Raw genomic sequence first — 24,728 nt, 5'->3', positions numbered from 1 at the left:
TAGTCACCGGAAAGACACAGGTGACCCCAAGTTTTGCTAACATAATCATTGGCCAAACGAGCAGCATATATGGGTAGTAGCCGCCCGCCGACAGCGAAAGCTCTTTGATTCTCTACTAAGATCGTTGAGGCTCTGATACCATGTGAGAAATATTAAAGAAAAAATTATTGAATTGTGTATCTACATTATTACACAGAGACCCTATTTATAGACACTACAATACAATCATTTACCAAATATGATACTATTTACTATTTCTATTCCTATAAATATTCCTACTCTAACTAGGATTGTATATACTTATTTCTATTCTAACAGTACAAAATATGAGTTTCCATTTGTGTTTTACATGTAGATGATATTGAATTAATTCATGAATCCAGCTAAGAAGTCAACCAAAAGCTAGAACACTAGAGAAACATTCAAGTGAATAAGCGTTCTAGGATAAGTAGAAATAAGACAGAATATATGCATTGCATGTTTAGCACCATAAGAACAAAGTAAAGCAAAATCAGACAGAATTATGATGTCTTATAAAGACAACTAAGATATGTAAAAATGCTTCTTTACTTGTTATAACCATCCGGTATTCGAAACCCACTGATCCAAGTAATTCATTTAGGGGGAAGCACTCCTACTGGGGTTCCTCATTCCTAGGACTCAAACCCAAGACCTTAAGGGGTCGTTTGGTGTGAAGGATATCATCAAATAGTCTCGGAAATAAATTATAATGCCACTTAATTTGTCGTTTGGTTGCCAAATCCGAGATAACTTATTCCGGAATTAATAATTAGTACCGGAATAAGTTATCGCCCCTCTTGGGTGGTATAATAATCCAGCGATAACTTATCCTGAGATAAAATAGAGAAAATGACAAAAATATCCCTTTATACCCTTTTTATACATCACTTTTCACATTCATGTATATTCACATTATTTTTAATATCATGTATAATAACATTTACAATCTTCACTACTCCTTATTTTTATGATAATTCTTTATATTGTTTATTAAAAAATTAGACTATACAAATATAACTTTTATTTATTAATTTTTTTGACTAATTCTTATGTTTATTTATGTTTTAATTTCTCTACTACTAGATTACTTATTTTTAATTATATATTTTTTTATTCACTTGAAAACTTGTATTTTATCTATCAACTAAAATGAAAACTTTCGTATTTTACTATTTAAGAGTGATATGTGCGTAAATAAAGTGATATAAATAATAAATCCTCTTTTACTTTAACAGATGAAAGTTCTATTTTTAAGCTAAATAAGATGAATGTTTTATTTTTAAATACACATGGTACCATCATGGAAATGCACACACACACATATTTAAGCTAAATATGATGAAAATTTTATTTTTAAGAATGAATAACTAAAGTTTGCAAAGAAAGTATAAAAAAAAAGTGAAGGGTACTTTTGTAAACAAACAACTTGTTCTTAAAATTTATGCAATGCATATTATTTTGAATACAACAAACCAAACAATCAATAAGAAATAATCCCAGCATAACTTACCCATCATAACTAATCCCAGCATAACTTATTCCATCATAACTTGTATTCAAACCAAACGACCCCTAAGGGAACAAAAATCCCATCCACCCAACAACACTCTTGGTGGTAGAGTTGTAGAAATGTGAATATTAATATGGATATTATTTCATTTACGATTGGACAGATTATAGAAATAATTAAATTTGACAGATAATGCAAGTAGCATAGGTAGAGGATAAAATGAGCCATTTGTGATGATTTGGCCATATATGATGTTAAGCATCTAATTTATCGGTTGATAAGTGTGACTAGCGAAAGTGTCAACCAAAAGAATAAGTGTGACTAGCGAGAGTGTACCAAAAGCTTGAACTATGGAAAACCCTGTAGAGTGAGGGTTTAAGTTTAGTAGAAGTAAGATTGAATATATGTGGCGTAAGTTTTGCCAACACAAGAAAGTGAAGTATAATTGAGACTGGACTAGATTGCGGTGCCTAAATACAAACAATTCACATACCTCAGCTTGGTGTTCCCATAAAATGGTACGTAGAATCAAAAAGGATAGTTGAGATGAAGAAATACTAGTGGAGTGTTATGCTATAGGAGGATACCTACCAAAGTATAATGCCAATTTTATAGAATGTTTGTAAACCGACAATGCTATATTGGAGTAAACCCTCAAAAGTCCATCATATCCATAAAGTAAATGTTTTAAAAATGTGTATGTAAGATAGATTACAGTCATACAAGATCAGACAAAATTAGAAATGACACATTCGATAGAAGATACAAGTAGCAAACATAGAGGATAAAGTGAGAGAAGGTCGCTTGAAATGGTTTGCTCACGTCCTACGTCGACTTTCAGATGCACCAGGTCGTGTGTGTGAAACCATAATGAATGGAAGTGTTAAAAAAAGAGGCCAGATGGACCTAAAATCACAAAAAAGGAAGCTGTCTTGAGAGATCTACAATCTCTTCAATGCGGACTTGGTGCAATGTAGGGCACACCAGAAGAAAATCATATAGGCGATGTCGTTAGAGTTTTGTATGCCAGTAGAAAATGTCGAGGATTTCAAGTGCCAAAGAACCTAAACTTTTAAATATTGGACTAATACAGTCTAAAATGGAGCGACATGGCTAGACAAGATTAATAAAGCTGATTCGATGAGTTTGGAATTGAGGCCATAGTTGTTGTTGTTTATTGTGTTTACCTAAAAATAAAAACTATAATTAAAGGACATAGGTGGTGAGAAATAGCACAATGAAGAAAGATTTGTAATTATAACTGATTAGCAGGATCTAAGTCAGTCTTAGGTGCACAAGCATTCCAGAGCACCAAATTAATATTGTGTGTAGTGAGAGAGAGAGAGAGAGAGAGAGAGAGAGAGAGAAAGAGAGAGAGAGAGAGAAAGAGTTCTACCTGCTTGATGTAGATGCTTTTTCCCGAATAATTAGGTCCTGTGATGATATTTATTCTTCCTGGAAAATACATAACGTTCAGCCACAAGATATAGTGCTTGGCAAGAATTGGTGAGTTCAAAATGGCTTCTCAATGGAGATTCCTCTATACCTTCACGAGTAATATTTGTGTCATTGGGAATAAATGAGTCTACAGTCATCTCCTGCAAAACATGTCTGGAAAACAAATTATTTAAAACAGCACCCCTTAGCAGATGCCCTAATGGTAAACCCTGTATTGCAATAAAAAGGATAGTCTCAGTTATTCGAATGTTTCTTACCTTCCACTCCTTATATCAAGCAAATCTTCTGCAGTCAAATTTGGCCTTACATAGTTGTTCTGACGTGCAACCAAGGCTAACGCTAAAATGCTACACGGAAGCAGAAAATAAATGTAAAGCGGGAATAGAAGAGAACAGGGAAAAAAAATTTAATCAAAATGCTCACCAGTCAAGCTCAGCTGCAAAACTAACAGCCTTGTGTACATGCACTGAGAATTGAAGAATATGTGACACTAGGTCTCTTGTTATAGCTCTCTCCATATCTTCGAAAAAGTTCAAAAGAGTAACAATGAAAGAGGAAAATAAAACAAAATACACTACGGAAGGAACTCTATTCAAACTGAATCTAACTATTCGTGCCAAGAAAAAGTTTGTGCTTGGCAATGAAAAAGTTTCATGGTTTTGGCTATCACACACGGTGATTGCAGGCAGCACTCAAACTTGTTTCCCTGTTACTATTGAACCTTGTCGGAATGAACCATATTTCGTTTTGCTTTTTTTTTTTTTTTTTTTTGGGGAGGGGGGGGGGGAGGGAGGGGGGAATAAGAAGTGTCAAGTCTTTGAGAAGTATAACTGTGAAAGCCAACGACAAAAAATCAAGGAATACATACCCAGGATTTTATGATATATATCTCCGAGAAGGTTATCCAATTCTTTTGTCTTTGCAGTATGATAAAAGAACCTCCTATGTTCTCCCTCCTCATCAGCAAACTGAACATTTGATAACCCATTACTGATATAGATCAGCAGACGTCTAGTGATTCCATACACTGCTTTATAAATCATACAATGACATACTGCAAACTCATAATCCTGAAGACTCTCTAGCATTTCTTCACCGAGTTTTTCATTGAAAATGCACATTAAGTAACCTGTAAGTGGAAAATCACAGATATTGATCACAAATGCACAGTTTTATCAAAGGTTTAATAGTTGTGACAAATAAGATAGCATGTAGAAACTCTCTGAAACTGACAGGACTGATGTCAACAGATGCAAAGATAATTAGCACCCTCTGCGAGACAAGATGCATTATATCTCTCGGAACTGGAAAATAATGCAGAATATTTTTTACTTTCAGTCAGTTTTCTACGTCTGTTATCTTCCTCTGAATTTAGTAGGTTTCCATATCTCATTGGATTTCAGCAGTTTATATAGGTATCATAATTGCACCCAAGGGTGTGACCTAATGATTAATGAAGTGGTTTGAGAACCATGAGATCTCAAGTTCAAATCCCAGCAGAGACGAAAACACAAGGTGATTTCTTCCCATTTGTCTTAGCCTTGGTGGACAGAGTTACCAGGAACCTATTACTGGTGAGAGCTGACAGGTACCCCGTGATATTAGTCGAGGTGCGGGAAAGCTGGCTCGAACAACATGGTTATCAAAAAAATAAAAAAATATTGGTATCATTGGCAGACCAGAAATATAATGATTTGCTGTTAGAAATTGACGCTCCAGCTCCATGTCAGGTCAAGAGACTTCTTTCAGGTTCAGCCAGCGCAGCCAAGTATAAAAGATCATCAGGTACTGAATGAATATATCCCTAATCAACAGCCAGCTATCTAGCTTACTGTAAAGATGGTATGCTAGCTTAAATTATCATTTACCTATTCAGATAGATTAAGTGTTCAAAATGAGATCCATCTTTTACATCTATTCCAATCACTTAGTACGATTGCGAAAAGAAAAAATTATTTTGTTTTTATACACTAAGTTGTTTAATATCATTTTCAAGACGGCAAAGATGCCCGAAGAATGAAGATGGAGTACAATGATTCCATTGTACAAGAACAAAGGTGACATTCAGAATTCCAACAACTATAGGGGCATCAAGTTGCTAAGCAACACTATGAAGGTTTGGGAGAGGGTGGTGGAGATGAGGATGAGGAGGGGCGTGGCTATTTCCGAGAACTAGTTCGGATTCATAGCGGGAAGCTCAACTACAGAAGTCATTCATCTCGTAAGGAGACTGATGGAGCAGTATAGGGAGAGGAAGGACTTACACAAAGTGTTCATCAACCTAGAAAAGGCTTACAACAAAGTCCCAAGGGAAGTTCTCTAGAGATGCTTGGAGGCGATGCTTGAAGGCTAGAGGTGTACATGTGGCGTATATTAGGGTGATCAAGGACATGTGAGATGGAGCCAAGACTCGAGTAAGGATAGTGGGAGAAGACTCGAAGCACTTTGTAGTTTTGATGGGGCTGCACTAGGGATCAGCCTTTAGCCCTTTTTTATTTGCCTTGGTGTTTGATGAATTGACACAGAAAATCCAAGGTAAGGAGTCATGGTGTATGCCGATGACATAATTTTGATTGACGAGACTCACGACAGAGTTAACGGTAAGCTGGAGGTTCGAAGACAAACCCTGGAGTCTAAGGGGTTCAAGTTGAGCAAGACCAAGACATAATACTTGGAGTGTAAGTTCAGTGACGTAACACATGAGGTTGGCGTGGAAGTGAGGCTTGATACACAAGTCTTCTATAAGAGAGGAAGTTTAAAGTATCTTAGGTTTGTTATCCAAGGAAATGGGAAGATTGACGAGGATGTCACTCATCCTATCAGTGGAGGGTGGATGAAATGGGGACTTGCATCTGGAGTCTTATGTGATAAGAAGGTGCCACAAAAACTTAAAAGGCAAGTTCTACAGAGTAGTGGTTAGACCAACTATGTTGTATGGGGTTGAGTGTTGGTCAGCTAAGAACTTTCACGTTCAAAAGATGAAAGTTGAGGAAATGAGAATTGTGCGATAAATGTGTTGGCATACTAGGAGAGATAGGATTAGAAATCAGGACATCCAGAACAAAGTGGGAATGGCTTAGGTGGATGACAAGATGCGGAAAGCAAGTTTGAGATGGTCCGAGCATGCGAAAAGGAGATGTATGGATTTCCTAGTGCGGAGGTATGAGAGGTTAGCTATGGATGGTCTCAAGAGAGGTAGAGGAGGTCGAAGAAGTATTGGGAAAGTGATTAGACAGGACGTGACACAATTTCAGCTTACCAAGGACATGACATCCAAAGAGATGTATGTGTTATCTTGCTATCCACCCATACTAGTAGTCATGGCATTGCCACTGTAATTTCTTGTCCTTCGATTTCTATAACTATCTGATATTTTTTGTACTTCAATTATCATATGACTTGGTTGTAGTTACTGTTCAATATGCTTTGCGATGCTTTCACCTTTGTTTATTCTTTTCTAGACTGCTTTGGACTATTTTCCTTGAGGCGAGGGACTATCAGAAACACCTTTCTACCTCTAAAGTAGGGTAAGGTCTGTGTACACTCTACCCTCCACCTACCCTAGTTTGTGAGACTATACTAGGTATGTATAATGTACTATGTAAAGTATAAATATAAATAGGGTCAGTGTAAGACAATAGTTAACATGCATCCCAATAATATTTTATCACATGCCTTTAATTTGTATATGGTATCAAAGCGGTGGTGAGAAACATCTGGTAAACAGAATGCCTCAAGTCTAACAACTTTCCCAGGTTGTTCCCTGTCACCTTCTAGGGTTTTTTGGTAGCTGGTTTGAAGGTGAGTTATGCAAGAATTAAATCCTGCACAAGTAATACCAGGTTTGGTAGCTGATTAGGAGGTAAGTTGTTCATGTCTAAAACTAACACGGTGTTTGGTTTGCAATTTAGAAACCCCCACAACTAGTACATGTATAAGTTGTGGAAAAAGCTATATTTTATTTTATGCAGAATAGAAGGCGGAATAACTAAGACATTAATAACTAAACCTTACATAACTAATAATAATACATAGATTCCCTCATAACTAATACATGTATAACTTTAACCAACAATTAAACGATCCTTAAGTAAGAAAATGGGCAGCCAAGTGCACTAAGCTCCCACTAAGTACGGGGTCCAAGAAAGGGTCAGACCACAAGGGTTTATTACACATTGCCCTTCAAGAGGTTGCTTCCACAACTCGAACGTATGACCTCCTATCACACGATAACAACTTTACTAGATACACCAAAGCACTAAATGATCCTCAAGTGTTGCGTGAAAACAAACACTACCACAACAATAGGATTATCAGGCAGCCTACCTCGCAAGTGTCATCAGCTGCTAGGGTTCCGATGAGTAACTCCACATGCCAGCAAATACGGTACTTTCCGACATTCTCCAAGACATATTCTTCTTCTAAGCTAGTCGCATGCAACTTCTGACTCGACCCATGGGGATTTTATGGGATAGCAATTGCCAGAACAGTTTTTTCCGTTGTTACAAATGACTTTTTCAGCCTTTCTTCACTATTACCATCAATATCTGGTGATTATTTTGCTAGGCCTCTCTTCAATCCAACTTGTCTTTCGGGTTTGATGTTTTTGGTTCCAAAAACACTGGAATTGAAAATTCAAGTCTTAAGATTACTTCAAAACCCTTAAAAGTTCAAACTATTTAGCTTGGACCTCCTCAATTGAGTTGTGGTGCAAGGGTCAAGGTGTTCAAGATTACTTAACTAGCTATAGAGAGAGATGAAAAGACCACAAAAAAATGATAGAAGGTTGAGGCTTAATTATGTAGTCCCTTGTGGAGGTCTTTGATTCCATCTTGATGCCTCTGTTTCATCCATTTCAAACATGTTATTCAATTTGATAAAAGGTTCACACTTTATACACTAATGACATATCTCGTTTTTATGATGTGATTTATCGAATGACTAACTTAAAGACTGAAGTGGTAAGGACTGCATAGACTCTAACCTCCCAGATCCCACTTTGTGGCATTTCACTGGGTATATTGTTGTTGTATGTTGTTGTTAACTTAAAGACGCAAGAATTGGATGTCTTCTTTTTGGGATAGGTACATGCAATCATGGAGAAATATTAGAAGTTGACATCAGTCACTGCTAGTGTTGAAAAATATAAAAGCAACGACAAAAAAAGTTTTTGGTTCTTAAACTTCCTAGACTTCTTAATTACATTGATTCGGTGTGTGACGAGATTTTGGCTAGTCTTGTTATTCCTACGGTGGATGAACTATTCTCTCGTTTACTTCGCCTTGTTGCGCCAACTAGTCACACAGTAGTCTCATCACTCATTATTAACTTTTCTATTGCTCCTCATATATCCCCAACCACATTGCCACCACTCTTGACTAATCATCGTTGTTCGCATCCAGTATCAAGCCCAGATGATTCATGTCATGCACCAGACCCTGCACCTATTGTTAACTTGTCTCCTCTTAGTCCGTAAATTACACTTTGAAAAGGTACACAATCTACTCATAATACTAACCCTCATTATACATTTTAAAGTTATCATCGTCTATCATCACCTCATTATATTTTTGTATCATCTTTGTCCTCTATTTCCATCTCTAAGTCTAGGAGGTAAAGCGCTCTCTCATCTAGGATGGTGACAAGCTATGATTGACGGGATGTCTACTTTACATGCGAGTGGTAAGTGAGGAGCTTGTCCCTCTTCCTTCAAACAAAAAATATTATTGGTTGTCGTTGGGTTTATGCAATCAAAGTTGGTCCATACGAACAAATTGATCGATTTAAGACTCACCTTGTTGCCAAAGGGTATACCCAAATATTTGAAATTATTTATAGTGATATTTTTTCTCCCATAGCTAAAATAGCATATGTCTGCCTTTTTTAACCGTGGTTGTTGTATGCCCTTGGCATTTTATCATATGGACATTAAGAATGTTTTTTCTCCACAACAACCTTGAGAATGAAATTTATATTGAGCAACTACCTGGTTTTCTTGCTCAAAGGGAGTCTAATGGTCTTGTATGTCAATTGCGGCGGTTACTCTATAGTCTGAAACAACCTCCTCATTTTTGATTTGGTAAGTTCAGCACAATTTTAGAAGTTTGGCATGTAGAGGAGGATTCAGGATTTGAAGATTGTTGGTGCCACAAATTTATGCATACAGTGTACATACTACTAACCCCAAAAATCAAATAAGAATGATGGGTTGTCTTTTACTCGCAGATAGAAAAAATGGTCACTTTTTTCAGACTTGATTTAATTATATCTAAAATAAAACTACAATAAAACAATAATATTTTACAAAATTATCTAGTGCATGTGTTGGTGAAAGGTAGTAGATACCCTGTAAAATTAGTCGAGGTGCGCACAAAGGCCCAGACACCACTATGATCAAAAAGAATATTTCATGAAAGAGCGCCTTCAACTAGAAAATTTGCTTTAAAAGAATAGCTTGAAATGCATTTATCTTCAATGTTCTTGAGTTAATTTTCCATCTTAATTATCTATTTTTATAATATTTCTTCGCAAAGCAATTCAATATATGAAAATTAACTTAAAACTTCTATTATTTAGGCCATATAATATTTCAAAAGCCAATAGAAAATACTACTCAAATTCACTCTGATACATATATTAATGTTGTATCATAAAAAGGAGAAAAATTACATATCCACTAAAATCAATTTAAACTATTTATACAAAGAAGTTGCTCATGAAGTAAATTATAATGAGAGAAACAAAAAGAACGTTAACATAAAAAATAAAAAAAAAGAGGAAGGGGAAGAGAGAAATTTAGTAAATAAGAGAAAGGAAAAGGTATAAAGGAGGACAAGAAAAGGAAGGAAAAATAGAAGTGAGAAGGAGGGTAACCACCAAAAGATGTGGTGCTATGGATGGAGCTGCTCCTCTCTTAACCAGAGGTCTCGGGTTCGAGTCCTGGGTATGGAAAAATTCTTGGTAGGAAGCGCTTCTCCCTGAGTAGGCTCTACCTGGCGCGAATTTAAATTAGTCAAGCTCCAGTGCGAGTACTGGACACCAGATGGGAAACCAAAAAAAAAAAGAGAAGGGTAGCTCAATAGAAAAAATGCTCACACAACGAATAGAACTCGGGTTCATAAGGACAAGAAAAACTTAAAAGGTCTGGTAGAGAAGTTGCACCCGCAGCTAGTTTGTGCATTTTGGGCGCCGCTTGATCTATTTATAAGTTTAATCCCATATATTTACATACATATTCAGAATTTTAACAGAAGCATCTAGGTGGCATCGCAGCCTTACCTTATAAGGTAGATCCACCTCTGTTGGCATGACTCGTAGTGAAGCTGATCACTTTGTATTTTATCGACATCCTACTCAAAATTTGTGTAATTATTTGGTAATTCTTGTCGACAATATCGTTACTATATGCAATGATCAGGTTGGTATCAGTAATTAGAAATATCTTTTTCAGCATTTCCAAACTACACTATTATTGATCCAAATGCTAAACTTTTTCCAGGATAGGAGGAGCCTCATAGAAATTATGTATGGTTGGTAAGTTCAATTACCTCACAATGACTAGACATGACATTTTATTTCCTGTGAGTTTTGTAAGCCGATTTATGGACTCTCCCGGTGATTTTCATTAGGATGTCATTATCCCCATTCTTCACTATATAAAATCAGCCCCAAGCGATGGATTACTTCTTTGAGGATCTAGGCCATGAGCAAGTTATTGGATACATAGACACTAATTGGGCGGGATCACCTTCTAATAGACATTCTACGTCTGGATAGTGTGTTTTAGTAGGAGGTAATTTGGTGTCTTGGAAGAGCAAGAAACAGAATGCAGTTGCTCGATCTAGTGTAGTAGCAGAATATTGAGAAATGGTTGTGGGCAACTTGCGAGCTAGTTCGGATTAGTAGGAGGTAATTTGGTGTCTTGGAAGAGCAAGAAACAGAATGCAGTTGCTCGATCTAGTGTAGTAGCAGAATATTGAGAAATGGTTGTGGGCAACTTGCGAGCTAGTTCGGATCAAACAATTTCTAAAAGAGATAAAATTTGGAAAAATCACTCAAATGAAAACTTGTAAGTGATAATCAAGCAACCCTTCAAATTGCATAAAATATAGTGTTCCAACAACAACATACCCAGTGAAATCCTACTAAGTGGGGTCTGGAGAGAGTAGGTGTATGCACACCTTACCACTAGAGAAGTTGTTTCCGAAAGACACTCGGCTCAAGTGCATCAAACTCAAGTAAAAGAAGAAGAAAACAATGAAGAAAGCATAAAAGTAAATACGAAAAGCAGTGCAGCGCCTGCAAGAAAGGAACAATACAAATAGAAAAATAGTGTGATAATCGAAACACAGTACACAACATATGACGGTAGATAACAGAGGCAAGACAAATCTCTACTCCTATTAACCTTCTACCCTAATACACGACATCTACTCCTTTCTATCTAGAGTCATGTCTTCAGTAATATAAAGTTGTACCATGTCCTGTCTAAACACCTCTCCCCAATACTTTTTTGACCCACCTCTACGCCTTTGCATACTCCCTACAACCATCCTCTCACACCTTCTCACTGAGGTGTCTGTGCACCTCCTTTTCACATGCCCAAACTATCTCAGCCTCGCTTTCCTCATCTTGTCCACCAAATGGGTCACTCCTATTTTCTCCCGGATAACCTCATTCATAATCTTGTCGCTCCCAGTATGCCCACACATCCATCTCAACACCCTCATCTCCTCAACATACATCTTCTCAACATGTGAGTTTTTGACTAGCCAGCACTCCACCACATACAACAAGGACAGTCTAACCACCACTCTTTAAACTTACCTTTTAAATTTAGGTGGTACATTTTTATCACACAAGACTCCAGAGGCAATCCTCCATTTCATCCAAGTCACCCCAAATGCGATGTGTGACATCATCGTCGATGTCCCCACTTTCCTAGATGACGGACCCAAGATAATTAAAACTCTCTCTTAGGAATAGTCTATGTGACAAGCCTCACTTCCATGTATGCTTCATCCAACATAACACTAAAGTTGCACTCCAGCTATTATGAGCCTGTTTGGATGGCCCTTTTAGCTTATTGTGATGTTTGCCTAATGCTAACTTTAAGTCATAAAGTTCTTAAAGTCAGCCAAACATGAAAAGTCAGGATTCCTAACCTTTTTTTTCTAAGTGCTTAAAGCCATTTTCTTTGATCATGAAAATTACTTTTATATCCCTTATATTTTAACTAAATTCCCAAACTACCCTTTTTATTCTTTTAACTCTAAAATTCACATTATTTTCCTCATTTCTTCGACATAAGCACTTTTATCCAAACACTCAACTGCTTATTTATAAAAATAACTTTCAGCACTTCAAAGTTCTAAAAGCACTTCATACATAAAATTTACTTTTTTTAAGCCCATCCAAACGGGCTCTATGTTTTGATCTTGCTCAACATGAACTTTTTGGACTCCAGAGTTTGTCTCCAAACCTTCAACCTAGCATTAACTTTGTCCCAAGTCTCATCAATCAATACAATGTCGTCTGCAAATAACATACACCATGGAACCTCCTCTTTAATAGAGCGTGTCAACTTATCCATCACCAAGGCAAATAGAAAGGGTTAAAAACTGATCCCTGGTGCAGCCCCATCTCAACTGGCAAAATGCTCCGAGTCTCCTCTCACTGTTCTAACTAGAGTTTTGGTTCCATCGTACATGTCTTTTATCGCTCTAATATAAGCCATTGGTACACCTTTAGCCTCCAAGCACCTTCAGAGGACATCCCTTAGGACTTTGTCATAGTCTCTTTCAAGGACAATAAACATCATATATAGATCCCTCTTCCTTTCCCTATACTTCTCCACCAGTCTAAGATGGATGGCTTCAATAGTCGATTCATCCCAACATGAATCCAAATTGATTCTCGGAAATGGACACCCCTTTCCTCATCCTCATCTCCACCACTCTCTCTCAGACCTTCATAGTGAAGTTTAGCAACTTGATACCCCTATAATTATTATAGTTTTGAATATCTCCCTTGTTCTTGTACAATGAAACCTTAAATATAGTGTTCCATGAAAGGAAAAAAGTTTGAGAATGACTCTCACTACATCAGAGAAAAGATACTCTTTGGAGATATTGCTATAAGACTTATGAAGTCGAATGACTAGCTTGCAGATACTTTACCAAGTACCTCAATGATCCTACTATTATTTACAATTCAAGGGCAATACATATGATTTTTATGCATCAGCTTGTAGAGTATCTTCCATGTCATATTAAACTGCCTCAATAAAAGCTTAGCTGTCAACATTTTTAAGGTATGGCCAAGTTCCTAAAAAGGGGAAAAGGATTTAAAAGCTAGATCCACCTTAATATACAAGTGAGATTGATATCTGAAAAAGGAAGCATCCCAAGGATCTAATTGGGCATCAGCAGTTATCAGTTTAAAAGCTGAATTACCTATGTAGCTACAAAGCTATTATAACTATGAAATAATAAAGGGTGAACGGACCTATCTGATGTATGTAAATGATAGAAGGAACCCCCTTATCTTCATACATGCAAGGAAGTCGTGCAAGTTCCAAGGCCGAAACCTGCAAGGCACTACTAATATCAAATTAAGCAGCGTGCAGCCTTGACTTCAACAGCAAGTGGTTTAGTTGAGAAAAATCAGAAGTTAGAGAACCTCTTCCAGAAATTCTGGCAATCCCTCATATATCTGCTTCAGTTCATCCAGCTAGACAAACAAGATTACACTCACAATGCCATAAAGAAAAAGAAGATGCCAAAACCAATGCAGGGAAGATATTAAACCCGCAAGTTGCTGCAGCTGTATATCCTACCTCATCACAGAAACCCTCTTTTACTATTGTCTCATAACCCTTCTCTTTACTTCTATCAACATCAATAACACCAATTACCTGCACATTACAGGCACACACACATGTGAAAAGGCTCTTGCTGGAGTACTAATGGTACTAGTACTACCTGCAAGAAATTAGACATATCTCTGACAGAAACGAGGACTATGGGTGAAAATCTAAGATCATTTTGGCTTGATCATAATTCAAGCTCCAATATAAAATGTCACTGATTGAAGAAGTTCCCAGAATATGAGTGGCCAGATTTCCTAACCTAAAACCAGAAATAAATGCATTCTTGGGCAGGGATAGAGGTCAAAGTTATGGAAATTTTCTTGAAGAAAAGTAATGCTCATTTGTCTTTTTGCCTTCTCCATATTATCAAGTAGACAATTTTGGATGATAAAACAAAACATTTTTCTGCATAGATTTCAAACTTCTACTTGTGAAGCTATTCCTATCCAATCAAGTCATAGTGTAAGAGCCTTACATATTGTAACTAGTATTATACCAATAACGATACTAACCAATTCACAGACATAGGCTAGATCGACTGAAATGAAAAATGCAGCCTGCATAAAAAGAAAGCTGAGTATGTGGATAAGGACGGCTGTAAATATAAAAACCATAGTGGAATATAATAATTATGGTGAAGTTTAAACATTAATTTGATACCCTCTCAATAATATCCAAGTCCAAAGACTTCAGTTCGTTTAGCAAAGATCCAGAAATGCCAACTTCAAATATTTTGCTGATATGCAGGAGAGCACATACACTCTGCATGAAATTGAATTCTCAAATCTGGGTAAAGCATACTGATGGGAACTAATAAAGCAAGCAATAATCTAGAGTTAGAAGCAAAAAGTTTTTCCCCAAAGGGTACACCGGAAACGAGAATGGCACTCCCATCTCGTTCTAGTTTGAGGTCAAAGACTAAGTAGACGTTTGAAAATGTGATTTGGGATCATGATTTCAAATCAACGTTTGGACATGCACTTTGAAATCATGATTTCGAATCCAAATTCTCCAAAAAGCAGGATTTGGAATTCCAAACTTTTTTAAATGTAAAGCATGACCCATAAGTTTATATTTTGTAAAAAATGACCCATCCTTTTAAATTTTGACAAAAAATACTTATGCTCAACGTGAAGAGATTGTATGTACTATGTACCATGCGAAAGAATTATATTAAAGAGTGACAAGTTACTACAATTGTTGACTAATGGATCTTTATAAAATTATGTGTATTTGAAAGTTTACATGGAGATATATGATTTATCAATGTGATGTCTTAGGATATTCCGTTACCTTATTTATGAGCATAATTTGCTCATTTGGTAAAATTATATAAGAAAGGAGGAAATTTTGATAGTTTTCACAATTTGTGGTGTTTTCATAACAACAACAACAACAACAAACCCAGTATAATCCCATAATTTGTGGTGTTTTCATGCTTATCGGAAAAAAATACAACTTAAGAAATCCAAATTGCATGTCCAAACAAATCTTCAACTTCAAACCAATCTGATTTCAAATCATGATTTCATATCATGTCCAAACGGGGCCTAATTGTAATTTTATAAGTACATCTAAAATAACCAGTGATAAAATGCTTAGTGAGAATATAATGCTCAAATTCAGGTAATGATGAAGAGTAACAACCACGCAATACTACTTTTCTTGTCTAAACAAAAAAGAAAACTGAAACTTTGGACATGGCACTGCCATGACCCAGCATGCATCTACGTTTGTTCCTAAATATTGTGCTACTTTAGCTCAAATGGCATGTAACTATAAACTTCAAATACTTTAAAGTGGAAATCTTGATGGATGAGAACATATCTACCTTCAGAAAAGCTGCCCAGTCTGCACTTGTGGATATAGAACTTGGAGAGTTGAATTTCTGCGGAAGCAACGAAAGGAGGAAAAAAATAAGAAACAAGAAGAAAAGAGAATGAAAGCTAATACTGGTACAATGCTTTCAAACTCATTAAAAAGAGAGTAGAACTTGCATCAAACAGACAATCAGTTTCTATTCAGGCTTGAGGCACGTACAAAAAGCCCATCTTATAGATATTTTATGCGCACACAAATTTAATAAATAGATTGTGGCTTAGTTTGATTTACTTTTATACATTTGGACCACGAAAATAGTTCAAAATTTGAAAAAACTATAGAAGGTTTCGTCCCGTTATGAATTCCATCCTCTTACTTATTCCGAAAGACTGTTTCTTTGAGTGACACTACAAGAAAATACAATGACAAACTTGAAAAATAAGTATAAGGAAGAGAAAAAGACAAAAGGAAGTATGAACCTTGAGAATGCAGGGAATATCTTTTACAGACTTCAGTGTTTCACGTAAGGAGACCGAAATTTCTTCAGCAGACAGGAAGAAAGATATCTTCAAAAGTCATGGGAAAAAATTCATTTTCATGTGTTTTATGAATATAAAATCAATTTCACAGGAAGTCACAATGTTTCATGGTTATGGCCTTATGGGTGTTTCAAGTTTTGAGAGTACTCCCACAAAAAATATAACCCTCATCTATTCAGATCCTGAATTTGATGGGGAAAAAAACCTTTTCAGCTTCAGTATTGAAAATGGTCAAAGTTTCCAAGTCAAAAAGTTTGGTAAGGATACAGTATCAAGACGACGATTCAGGTTATCAAGATCCAATATAGGCCTCAGAAACCAGTTCCTGGTGAAAGATGAACTATTAGACCAAAATGCATCAATCACTTTATCTTAGCAGAAACCACATCAAACTGTTTCAAACAAAACTAACCTCAACAGACGTCTACCCATTGGGGTTACACACTGAGAAAAGTAAGCAAATATTAGTCCAATGTTATTTCGCAGCTTCTTAAGAACCAACAAAGAGAATATGGCTACAGATTTAAAACCACCATCCTCCTCAGACCTTATTCATCATCCCAAATACAGAGAACCTACATAATATTTTTGATTAGTCAAAAGTTCCATAGTTGACTAAATATAGAGAGTGTGGTGCCTCACTGACCCTTCTTTTGCTCTGCCTATCCCCATATGGCTAGGATGCTTGTCTATTTGGAATATTTGTAATGCTTCATGAGCAGCTGAATCAACTTTGAGAAATTTGTCACTTAATGTGATAGTCAAGGAACACATCATTGCACAAATTTTATCCCCGATGCAAAACAGAGATATATAAATGAGAGAAATGAATTAAAAGGGATAAACCATTCCAGGAAACTTAGAGCATAGAAGATACAGAGAAATTTCACAAATGCAGTCAATGGCAATTGATGAGCTCCCACATTCATTTAGTTCAAGGGTGTCTATGATCCGCTCATTTTCCAGCACAGCTAACAAGCCCCCACTTGCACGAACTTGAACATCACTGCTGACGTCCATCATAGAACTTAGCTGCAATGTTGGAAAGAGACAAATCTTTAGACTAATATTTGTTGAAACAGAAACGCAACCTCCTGAGAGACCAAACAAAAAAAAAAGTAAGCAATTGAACCATCATTCATGTTTGCTAGCATAGTTTATGCATAGCTAATTTGTTTTTAATAAAGGTTTATGCCTAACTAAAGTAAAAGATATTGCACAAGAAAAAGCATATCCTAAACACTCACAAACCTGAATAACCTAGATATCAAGCTTGAGTTGCCAACCATGAGATCGAGCAACTAAACTACCGGTGATTTGCAGTTAAAGAAGACGAGAAAATGCTGCTGAAGCAAAACTGAAAATAAGGATATCAGCAACATTGTATATTAATAGTTTTGTACTTGAAAGCAATCATTGGGATAATATAGAAATCGAAGGAGTTTCTATAGCGATAATCTAAGAAGAAGGATATTGGTGACGTCTACTTCTCATGGGCATAGAAATTTGCCAAGATAAATCCCATAGAGTTTTAGTTTTATCTCACATGGCTGAAGTCCAAATGTTAGTTTTGATTTAACTCTGCAGTTCCTGATATTCTTTTTCCAAAATATCAGTTCACAATATAATTTACTATTTCCAGTTAATGATTAGTGAAACTTCTAACTGCATTCAACATCTGTATAAGTGATATTCCTACAGAATACTGTAAATAAACTTTTATTTTTGACAAATCATTCTAGAGAATAGACCGATAAATGAAGATGTTACTCAATTAAAGTCGGATTGTTGAAATGGAGAAGTTATATCAGAGTGTTATGTGATAGAAGGACACCTACCAAAGTAAAAGATAAATCCTATAGAACAGCTATAAGACAAGCAATGTTATATGGTAGTGAATGATGGGATGCTAAAGTCCAACATATCCACAAGATGAGTGTTGCAGAGATGGAATGTTAAGGTGGATGTGCGGTCATACCAGATTACATAAGATTAAAAATGACCACATTCGCTAGAAGATACAAGTAGCACATATTGAGGATAAAATGCAAGAAGATCGCCTCAGATGATTTGGACATGTTCTGCATTGGACCTAGAGATGCACCATTCTAAAGGTATGAAATTATGATAAGTGAAGGTGTTCAAAGGGGACAGGGTAGACGTAAAATCACATGGAAGGAAGTTGTCTCGAAAGACATGCATATGCTTGGCATCTATGCAGATTTAGCTACAGATAGGCACAATGGAAGAAAAATATCAATATTAGTGATTGCTACTAGTTGAGGATAGGTTTTTGACTTGGTAGACAACTAATATGACTATTATTATTGTTATTATTTTAACTTATTTATCAGCTTTATCTTATTTAGTATGAAGATGATGTAAACGAGCTTGAATGGAAGCGGGGATTCATATAGTCGACCCCAACTTGTTTAGGACTGAAGCATTGTTGTTGTATTTTATTGCATTAATAATCAGAAAGAAAATTTCATTGCACATGCATGCAAGTATTGGAGTTGTTAAGTATTAAAGCATCCAAAGTTGGCGGAAATAAAAGTATGTCATAGGATAAGATTGTTGTATGGACTTCTGGAGTAAAAGTTGAGTATGTCAATTGTTCTTCATACTTCACAGAACCTCATCCACAACGCAGTTCAAATCATAATATTTTCAAATGGTATAATTCCCTCACCATGGAGCCAATAACTCCGGATTATATTGTTAAGTTCTACCAGATCAGCAAAAACAAATTGGAAGTACATCTAGTAAAATTAGCCTGATGAGAACAGATGAGTAAGCTGGGAGCATCTGTGTATCAAGGTTCTTACACGAGTGTAAATCAACAACTTGAGAAAATGGAAATATTTAAGATTTGATAGGTGATTCTAGCAATCCTAATAATCAAAAGAATTTTCTTATGATTCAATGAACCCATGTCATTTTAATCCATGGATCAGTGGCAACAATACAACTGTATTGTCAAAGAAGAGATGATTTCCTACAGTTTTAATCAGATAGCAAGGACACTAAAGCATATGCTGATGATAAAGATGCTTTCTCATAAGCATTCTCCAAGGAATAATTCTTCGCTTGTCTTCAATGTCATTTTATTTTGGCTAAGAAATTCTAACTTAAATGAAAGCTGTAATTGGTAAATGATGGCATGGCTCTGGAAATCCATATGACCATCCTGCTTATATCCAAGTCATGTTTCCTCTGAGAGCTGCCTTCTCCTTTTATTTCTCTTTCTGAGGCATGTATCCTTTAGACAGGGAGATTTTGGGCTATGACAACCAAGACAGTGTTTCCAAACATCACAGACCAAGTGAACAACAATAAAAGAAGGTAGAGATTACTATGTTTTCTCATTCTTTCTCGCTCTTAATCATTCAAGTAAACACCGTACTTCTACAAATGCTCTTATCACATATGGATCTGAAAGTAAGCTGTAGCAGGACTAAGGGTCAACTGGGCAAAAAGTAGTTTGATTCCTATCAAAGAAATTCCTGAGATTCAGATATTGGCAAGTATACTTGGTTGTAGAGTAGAGGGGCTGCCTACCACTTATTTGGGACTGCCACTAGGTAGTAGGCACAAAGCTTTGGAAATATGGGATGGGATCATTGAAAAGACAGAAAAGAAGTTAGCAAGATGGAAAGCTCAATACCTCTCAATAGGAGGTAGAACCATACTGATAAACTCAGTATGGGACTCACTTCCCACCTATGTAATGTCTCTATGTCCTATCCCCCCTAAGGTGGTGAAAAAATTAGATAAACTCAGAAGAAATTTCCTCTGGAAAAAAGGCAAAGAAGAAAAGGGCTATCATCTAGTGAACTGGGATACAGTGATGCTAATCAAAGGAAAGGGAGGCTTGGGAATCAGAAACTTGAGAGAGCAGAATGAAATTCTCCTAATGAAATGGCTTTGGAGGTATATCAGTGAGGAGAAGGCCCTTTGGAGGGAAGTAATAGTGGCAAAATATGGTGAACGTAGCCCTTGGGTTTCAGGGATAACCTCAATGCCATATGGTTGGGGAGCGTAGAGATCCATCAGAGATATGTGGGACTCATTGGCAGAAGAACTAACTCTGAAGATGGGGAATGGCACCAAAGTGCAGTTCTGGCAAGATGTTTGGATCAATCAAAGCTCACTGAGAGAGGTATTCCCAGATCTATTTTCTATATGCAACAATTCTGAAGCCAAAATTAGTGAATGTTGGACTGCACAAGGTTGGGATTTGTCCTTCAGAAGACTTCTGAATGACTGGGAAGTGGCTAGAGTAGCTTCCCTTTTGGAAATGCTAGGTGGAGCTAACATCCCTACAAATGTTCCTGATAGAGTAATTTGGAAACACACTAACGAGGGACTTTTCACAGTAAATAGTGCATATAGGAGAAGGGTACAGGAAATGGCAGGTGGTGGACTTCACCAATGGAACAACATTTGGAAAGGATTGATACCCACTAAGATGAAATGCTTCACATGGCTAGTTATCAGGAGAGCATGTCTTACTCAAGAAGTGTTGCAAAAAAAAAGGGAAAGACACTAGTTCCCAAGTGTTTTTTGTGTAACTTGACAGGAGAAACAAACAATCATCTGTTCTTACATTGTAAGTACAGTACTCAACTATGGGAGCTTTTCCTAAACATCTCTGGCCAAAGCTCTCGGGCCAAAGCTGGACCATGCCAGAACATACTTCCGACCTCCTTAGCTGCTGTATTAGAAGAGGAGGCAGCAAGACTCAAAAGAGATGGCGGAAATTGATTCCTTCATGTATTTGATGGGCTGTCTGGAGAGAAAGGAATCGTAGATGTTTTGAAGATAGACTCAATTCCATCCACAAAGTCAAATGGAATTGTTTAGTATCTTTACTTTTTTGGTGTAAACAATTATGTATAGAAGATGTAGATCAAATCATAGATATGATAGGAAGCTTGTAATTTTTGTTGGAACGTGGCTGTAACCTTTTTTTTTTATGGTGGCCAGCATTCCCTAATGCTGAAGAATACTACTTACCAATTGTCAAAAAAAAAATATGGATCTAAAGTACCATTGTGAATGTGTTACTACGCAACTTTCTTTACAGGTTTAGAAGTTCGGCCCGGTTTTTTTGGTGTCGTAGGGGAGGGAAAGTATAATGAGTTACTATGCACCTTAGCACTCCCCTTCCACTGAAAGTCTCAATCAAATCTTATCCCCACTTTGCTAAAAGATAGACTGGAGAATCCATATCGCATGATCATTCACTTGAAGAAGCTATAATATATATAAATATATATATATATATATATACATATGTATGTGTATGTGTGTTCTTAAATACTATTCTCAGTTTAATTGTTACAGATTGTACAGGAGATATTTTTGTCTCAGGAAGTTTTCAAACCAAGGTGGTAACCATAGGACATCATATTTGGCAGAAACAACAAAATAGAACCTAGTGTAACCACTCTTGTGTCAACAAGAAGAAACACGTATTCAGAGAATACAAAGATGCATACTGAATTAAGGCAGTAACCCATTTGACTCACAAAAGCAGTTCTCTCTTTTACGTTCAAACCACCATCCATCCCTGTGACTTGAAGGTACATCAATCTGTGATCCAAAAACAGCCTCCATAGCAAAACTACTCAAAATGAAACACTGAGAAACAGGTCAATCCATCAAATCACAATGCTAACCTATAAGTTGATGAAGCAAATTAGAAAAGTTAAATATGGTATGCATTGATTCCTTTTACCATGGTAATAATCTACCTATAGAACTCCATATGCAAGAGAAAATACTTCAAAGGCTGCACCTCCCCTATGAAAAAAATAGAAATTATCCACTACCGGATATGTTCCTAAGGTACTTTACTGTCTAATGAACAACGGAAAGGAGCACTGAGATAGTTTGTGTCACGTGGTAGTTATGTCAGCCAGTATAAACATTTATAATGACATCCGAATCTCATATGATTTACCAGATAGCTACTGATTTTGATGCACCAAGGACTTTCCATGCCAGAACTATATTCAACTTGGACAAGCAAACAAAATGACTGGGAAATAAAGAAAATGAAATCCGCTGCATTATTCTTCCACTGTTTCATACCTGTGCCATGCTTGCTCATGGCTGAATAATGAACTTTTCACAAGCTTTACAGAAGGAGCGTCACTTGTACCATCTGTGTTACATCAGAGAGTACATAATGCTTCCGCAAGTAGAAAGATCAACATGCCAATAATAATCTGAACACATACCACTTCTCTGTAAGGCTGCCAAAAATGATTCCTCACTTTTAGTACTGGTATAGATTGTTCCAGGTTTAGCCTGATATTTAACTGAAACGGAATCCAACTTTCAGGGAACATCATATAAAATGCATAAAACAAGAAGTCGAGTTTTCTTTAGAGCAGTTTCTCTTGAATATTTTGTGGATACTTTAATGCTTCCTCAAGATGTACAACAAGAGTTCATACCCATATCAACCAAGGAAAAATCATGACTTCCATCTTCCCAGATTTCCAGCACATGGAGTTGGCGTGCACTGGCATCATAATAGGAAACTCCAATCCTTGAAGAATAGTTTAATTATTAGTCAATTATTAATTTAGCATTCGACTCTATTGCTAGCATTTCTTTTTTGTTTTCCCATCCTACAGGCATTTTTTTTCTACAATCAACCTCAAGAGAAAGATTTTCCTTTCCTTTTATTGACTGTTTTTCCCTCTTGTTTTTTTCCTCTTGTTTTTACTCAAATATCAATGATGCAATTCAAATTATCAGATTGAGTCTTGCTTTTAAAGATATATACAACATATGGAGATGGTATATATCATTATTATCATTGTTTCTCTCCCTTAAATCCATTCATTCAAGAAGGTCCCAAAGCAACTGCCGACATTCTAACAAAATTGTAAACGTCACCAATCACCTGTGTCCGTGCATAACACATGCCATATAAACCTGCATTATAAGCCACATTAGCAAAAGTCACATATGTCGGGTCACTTGTAATTGTATATCAATTAGATTGAATGTAAGAGAACTGAAGTTTTTCAAGTAAAGCTTCAAAAAGTGAAATAGCAGACACTTTGTTCCTGTGAGTGTAGCAAGCACGGATATTTTTGCTCCAAAACATAATAAGCATAATTCTATGAACAGCAAGAAAAAATTACCATCATGCAAAGACTTGAAAATGAATAGACAGAAGACAATGAGTTTCAACTTTCCAAAGTGAGAAGTAAACAACAAATTACATCATATCCATTAAGATTATCATCTAAAATCAATTAAGTAGAAACTTCTCAGTTCTCAATCAAACAGGCAATGGAAGTAAAACTTATCGGGCTATGTCCTGACCAGAATTTTCAAATGCTTTGGTTTATTTAGCAACGGAAATTGGACGGTCCACAGGGCTAAAATTTCTCAGATATTAAATTAACATATATCATGAACTTATAATAAAGCCTCATTTGTTGATTCAAACAACATTTGATTATTTAACTCTATCCAGTTCTCGATAAACAGAAACAATAACAATCTTTAGATATTAGGACCAATCCAATGTCTGCTTCCTCAGGCAGATTTCAGTATCTACTCGTTGAACAAATGCTCACTTACATAATGCAATCTAATTACAGTACACTAATCAGCTAGTTGACGATTAATTTTAACTATCTTATCCGAGAACCCTATCCACAACCAAACACACAAATACAAACTAAAAACCTGGAGATAACAAATTTGTCTTGAAAAAATGTATTAAAGTATATCTCAATTGATGACTAAGAGCAAAATGCCTTACATTCTGCTTCTGCAAAGCAATTTTCACAATGAAATAGGTTATGAACTCCAAACAACCTTGTTGTACTTACCGTGGACTCTTCCTCTTCTGACAATTCAGGCATAGATGATCTTATCTGCGATTGCTCGTTACCATCTTCTCACATGACAGTTCAATCATTTGAACCGATTTTGCAGAAACACAAAAACAAGTTACATCAAAAATGCAAATAGACAATTGAACAAAGTTAATTGTGAGTGTGCAAGTGTAGTAGATGAGTATTTGGTACCTCGATCATGTGCAAAGGACGCCTCCATTTGTGGCACCGTAGGTTAAGCAGGAAAGCGAGTAAAATGCAGGAGCGAAACTTCACTTGGAAGGGAGAAGCTAAGGGCAAATGGGAAATGGCGGGAATGCACGAATCGGAGTTTGTGTAAGTTAAATGTGACTATCACGGACTTGGGATTTGAATACAATTGGTACCGGGTACGTTGTTATTGAGGGTTTGTTGTTCGGTTTGAATTCATTTTGGGCTAAAATTAAAGGGAAAAGAAGGAAAATTTACACCACTTATGTATTTAAGAGAATATATTACATCCTATAAATATACTAATCAATAATTAGTAAAATAACAGTATTATCACTAGTGATAATAAATATAATTTAATCAATATTATATATTTTTTAAAATATTAATTTATTTAATTAAAATGTATCAGAGAGGGGTGGCGTGCT

At 36.2% G+C, this 24,728-nt stretch overlaps 1 protein-coding gene across 12 annotated transcripts in view; it reads right to left on the bottom strand.

Moving 5' to 3' along the window:
- LOC129876095 (DNA mismatch repair protein MSH5) overlaps window positions 1-24,518 on the bottom strand; it is a 46,476-nt gene extending 21,958 nt beyond the window's left edge. For 5 of the 12 annotated variants that reach the window (XR_008763307.1, XR_008763308.1, XM_055951408.1 and 2 more), the window contains exons 1-24: window positions 24,283-24,518; window positions 24,085-24,149; window positions 23,142-23,173; window positions 22,687-22,781; window positions 22,468-22,548; window positions 22,319-22,391; window positions 21,754-21,835; window positions 17,097-17,251; window positions 16,866-16,967; window positions 16,767-16,794; window positions 16,632-16,663; window positions 16,487-16,544; window positions 16,160-16,246; window positions 15,691-15,747; window positions 14,520-14,621; window positions 14,372-14,416; window positions 13,827-13,904; window positions 13,670-13,720; window positions 13,496-13,577; window positions 3,858-4,118; window positions 3,413-3,509; window positions 3,247-3,336; window positions 3,078-3,142; window positions 2,928-2,986 (exon numbers count right to left, since the gene is read on the bottom strand). Coding sequence is in view for 10 of the 12 variants with exons in the window: in XM_055951408.1 (XP_055807383.1) it covers window positions 2,928-2,986; window positions 3,078-3,142; window positions 3,247-3,336; window positions 3,413-3,509; window positions 3,858-4,118; window positions 13,496-13,577; window positions 13,670-13,720; window positions 13,827-13,904; window positions 14,372-14,416; window positions 14,520-14,621; window positions 15,691-15,747; window positions 16,160-16,246; window positions 16,487-16,544; window positions 16,632-16,663; window positions 16,767-16,794; window positions 16,866-16,967; window positions 17,097-17,251; window positions 21,754-21,835; window positions 22,319-22,391; window positions 22,468-22,548; window positions 22,687-22,781; window positions 23,142-23,173; window positions 24,085-24,149; window positions 24,283-24,310 (1,905 nt within the window). In the remaining 2 variants the exon portion in view is untranslated. Of the gene's footprint in view, window positions 1-2,927; window positions 2,987-3,077; window positions 3,143-3,246; window positions 3,337-3,412; window positions 3,510-3,857; window positions 4,119-13,495; window positions 13,578-13,669; window positions 13,721-13,826; window positions 13,905-14,371; window positions 14,417-14,519; window positions 14,622-15,690; window positions 15,748-16,159; window positions 16,247-16,486; window positions 16,545-16,631; window positions 16,664-16,766; window positions 16,795-16,865; window positions 16,968-17,096; window positions 17,252-17,470; window positions 17,564-21,753; window positions 21,849-22,318; window positions 22,392-22,467; window positions 22,549-22,686; window positions 22,782-23,141; window positions 23,174-24,084; window positions 24,150-24,282 lie in introns of those variants that run through there. The other 7 variants (XM_055951411.1, XM_055951414.1, XM_055951412.1 and 4 more) reach the window with 5 other exon arrangements.
- Between the last annotated feature and the right edge of the window lie 210 nt (window positions 24,519-24,728).

This window comes from Solanum dulcamara, chromosome 12 (genome assembly GCF_947179165.1).
Source record: "Solanum dulcamara chromosome 12, daSolDulc1.2, whole genome shotgun sequence".
NCBI classification, from domain to species: Eukaryota; Viridiplantae; Streptophyta; class Magnoliopsida; order Solanales; family Solanaceae; genus Solanum; species Solanum dulcamara.
This window is presented reverse-complemented; position numbering and strand designations above follow the sequence as displayed.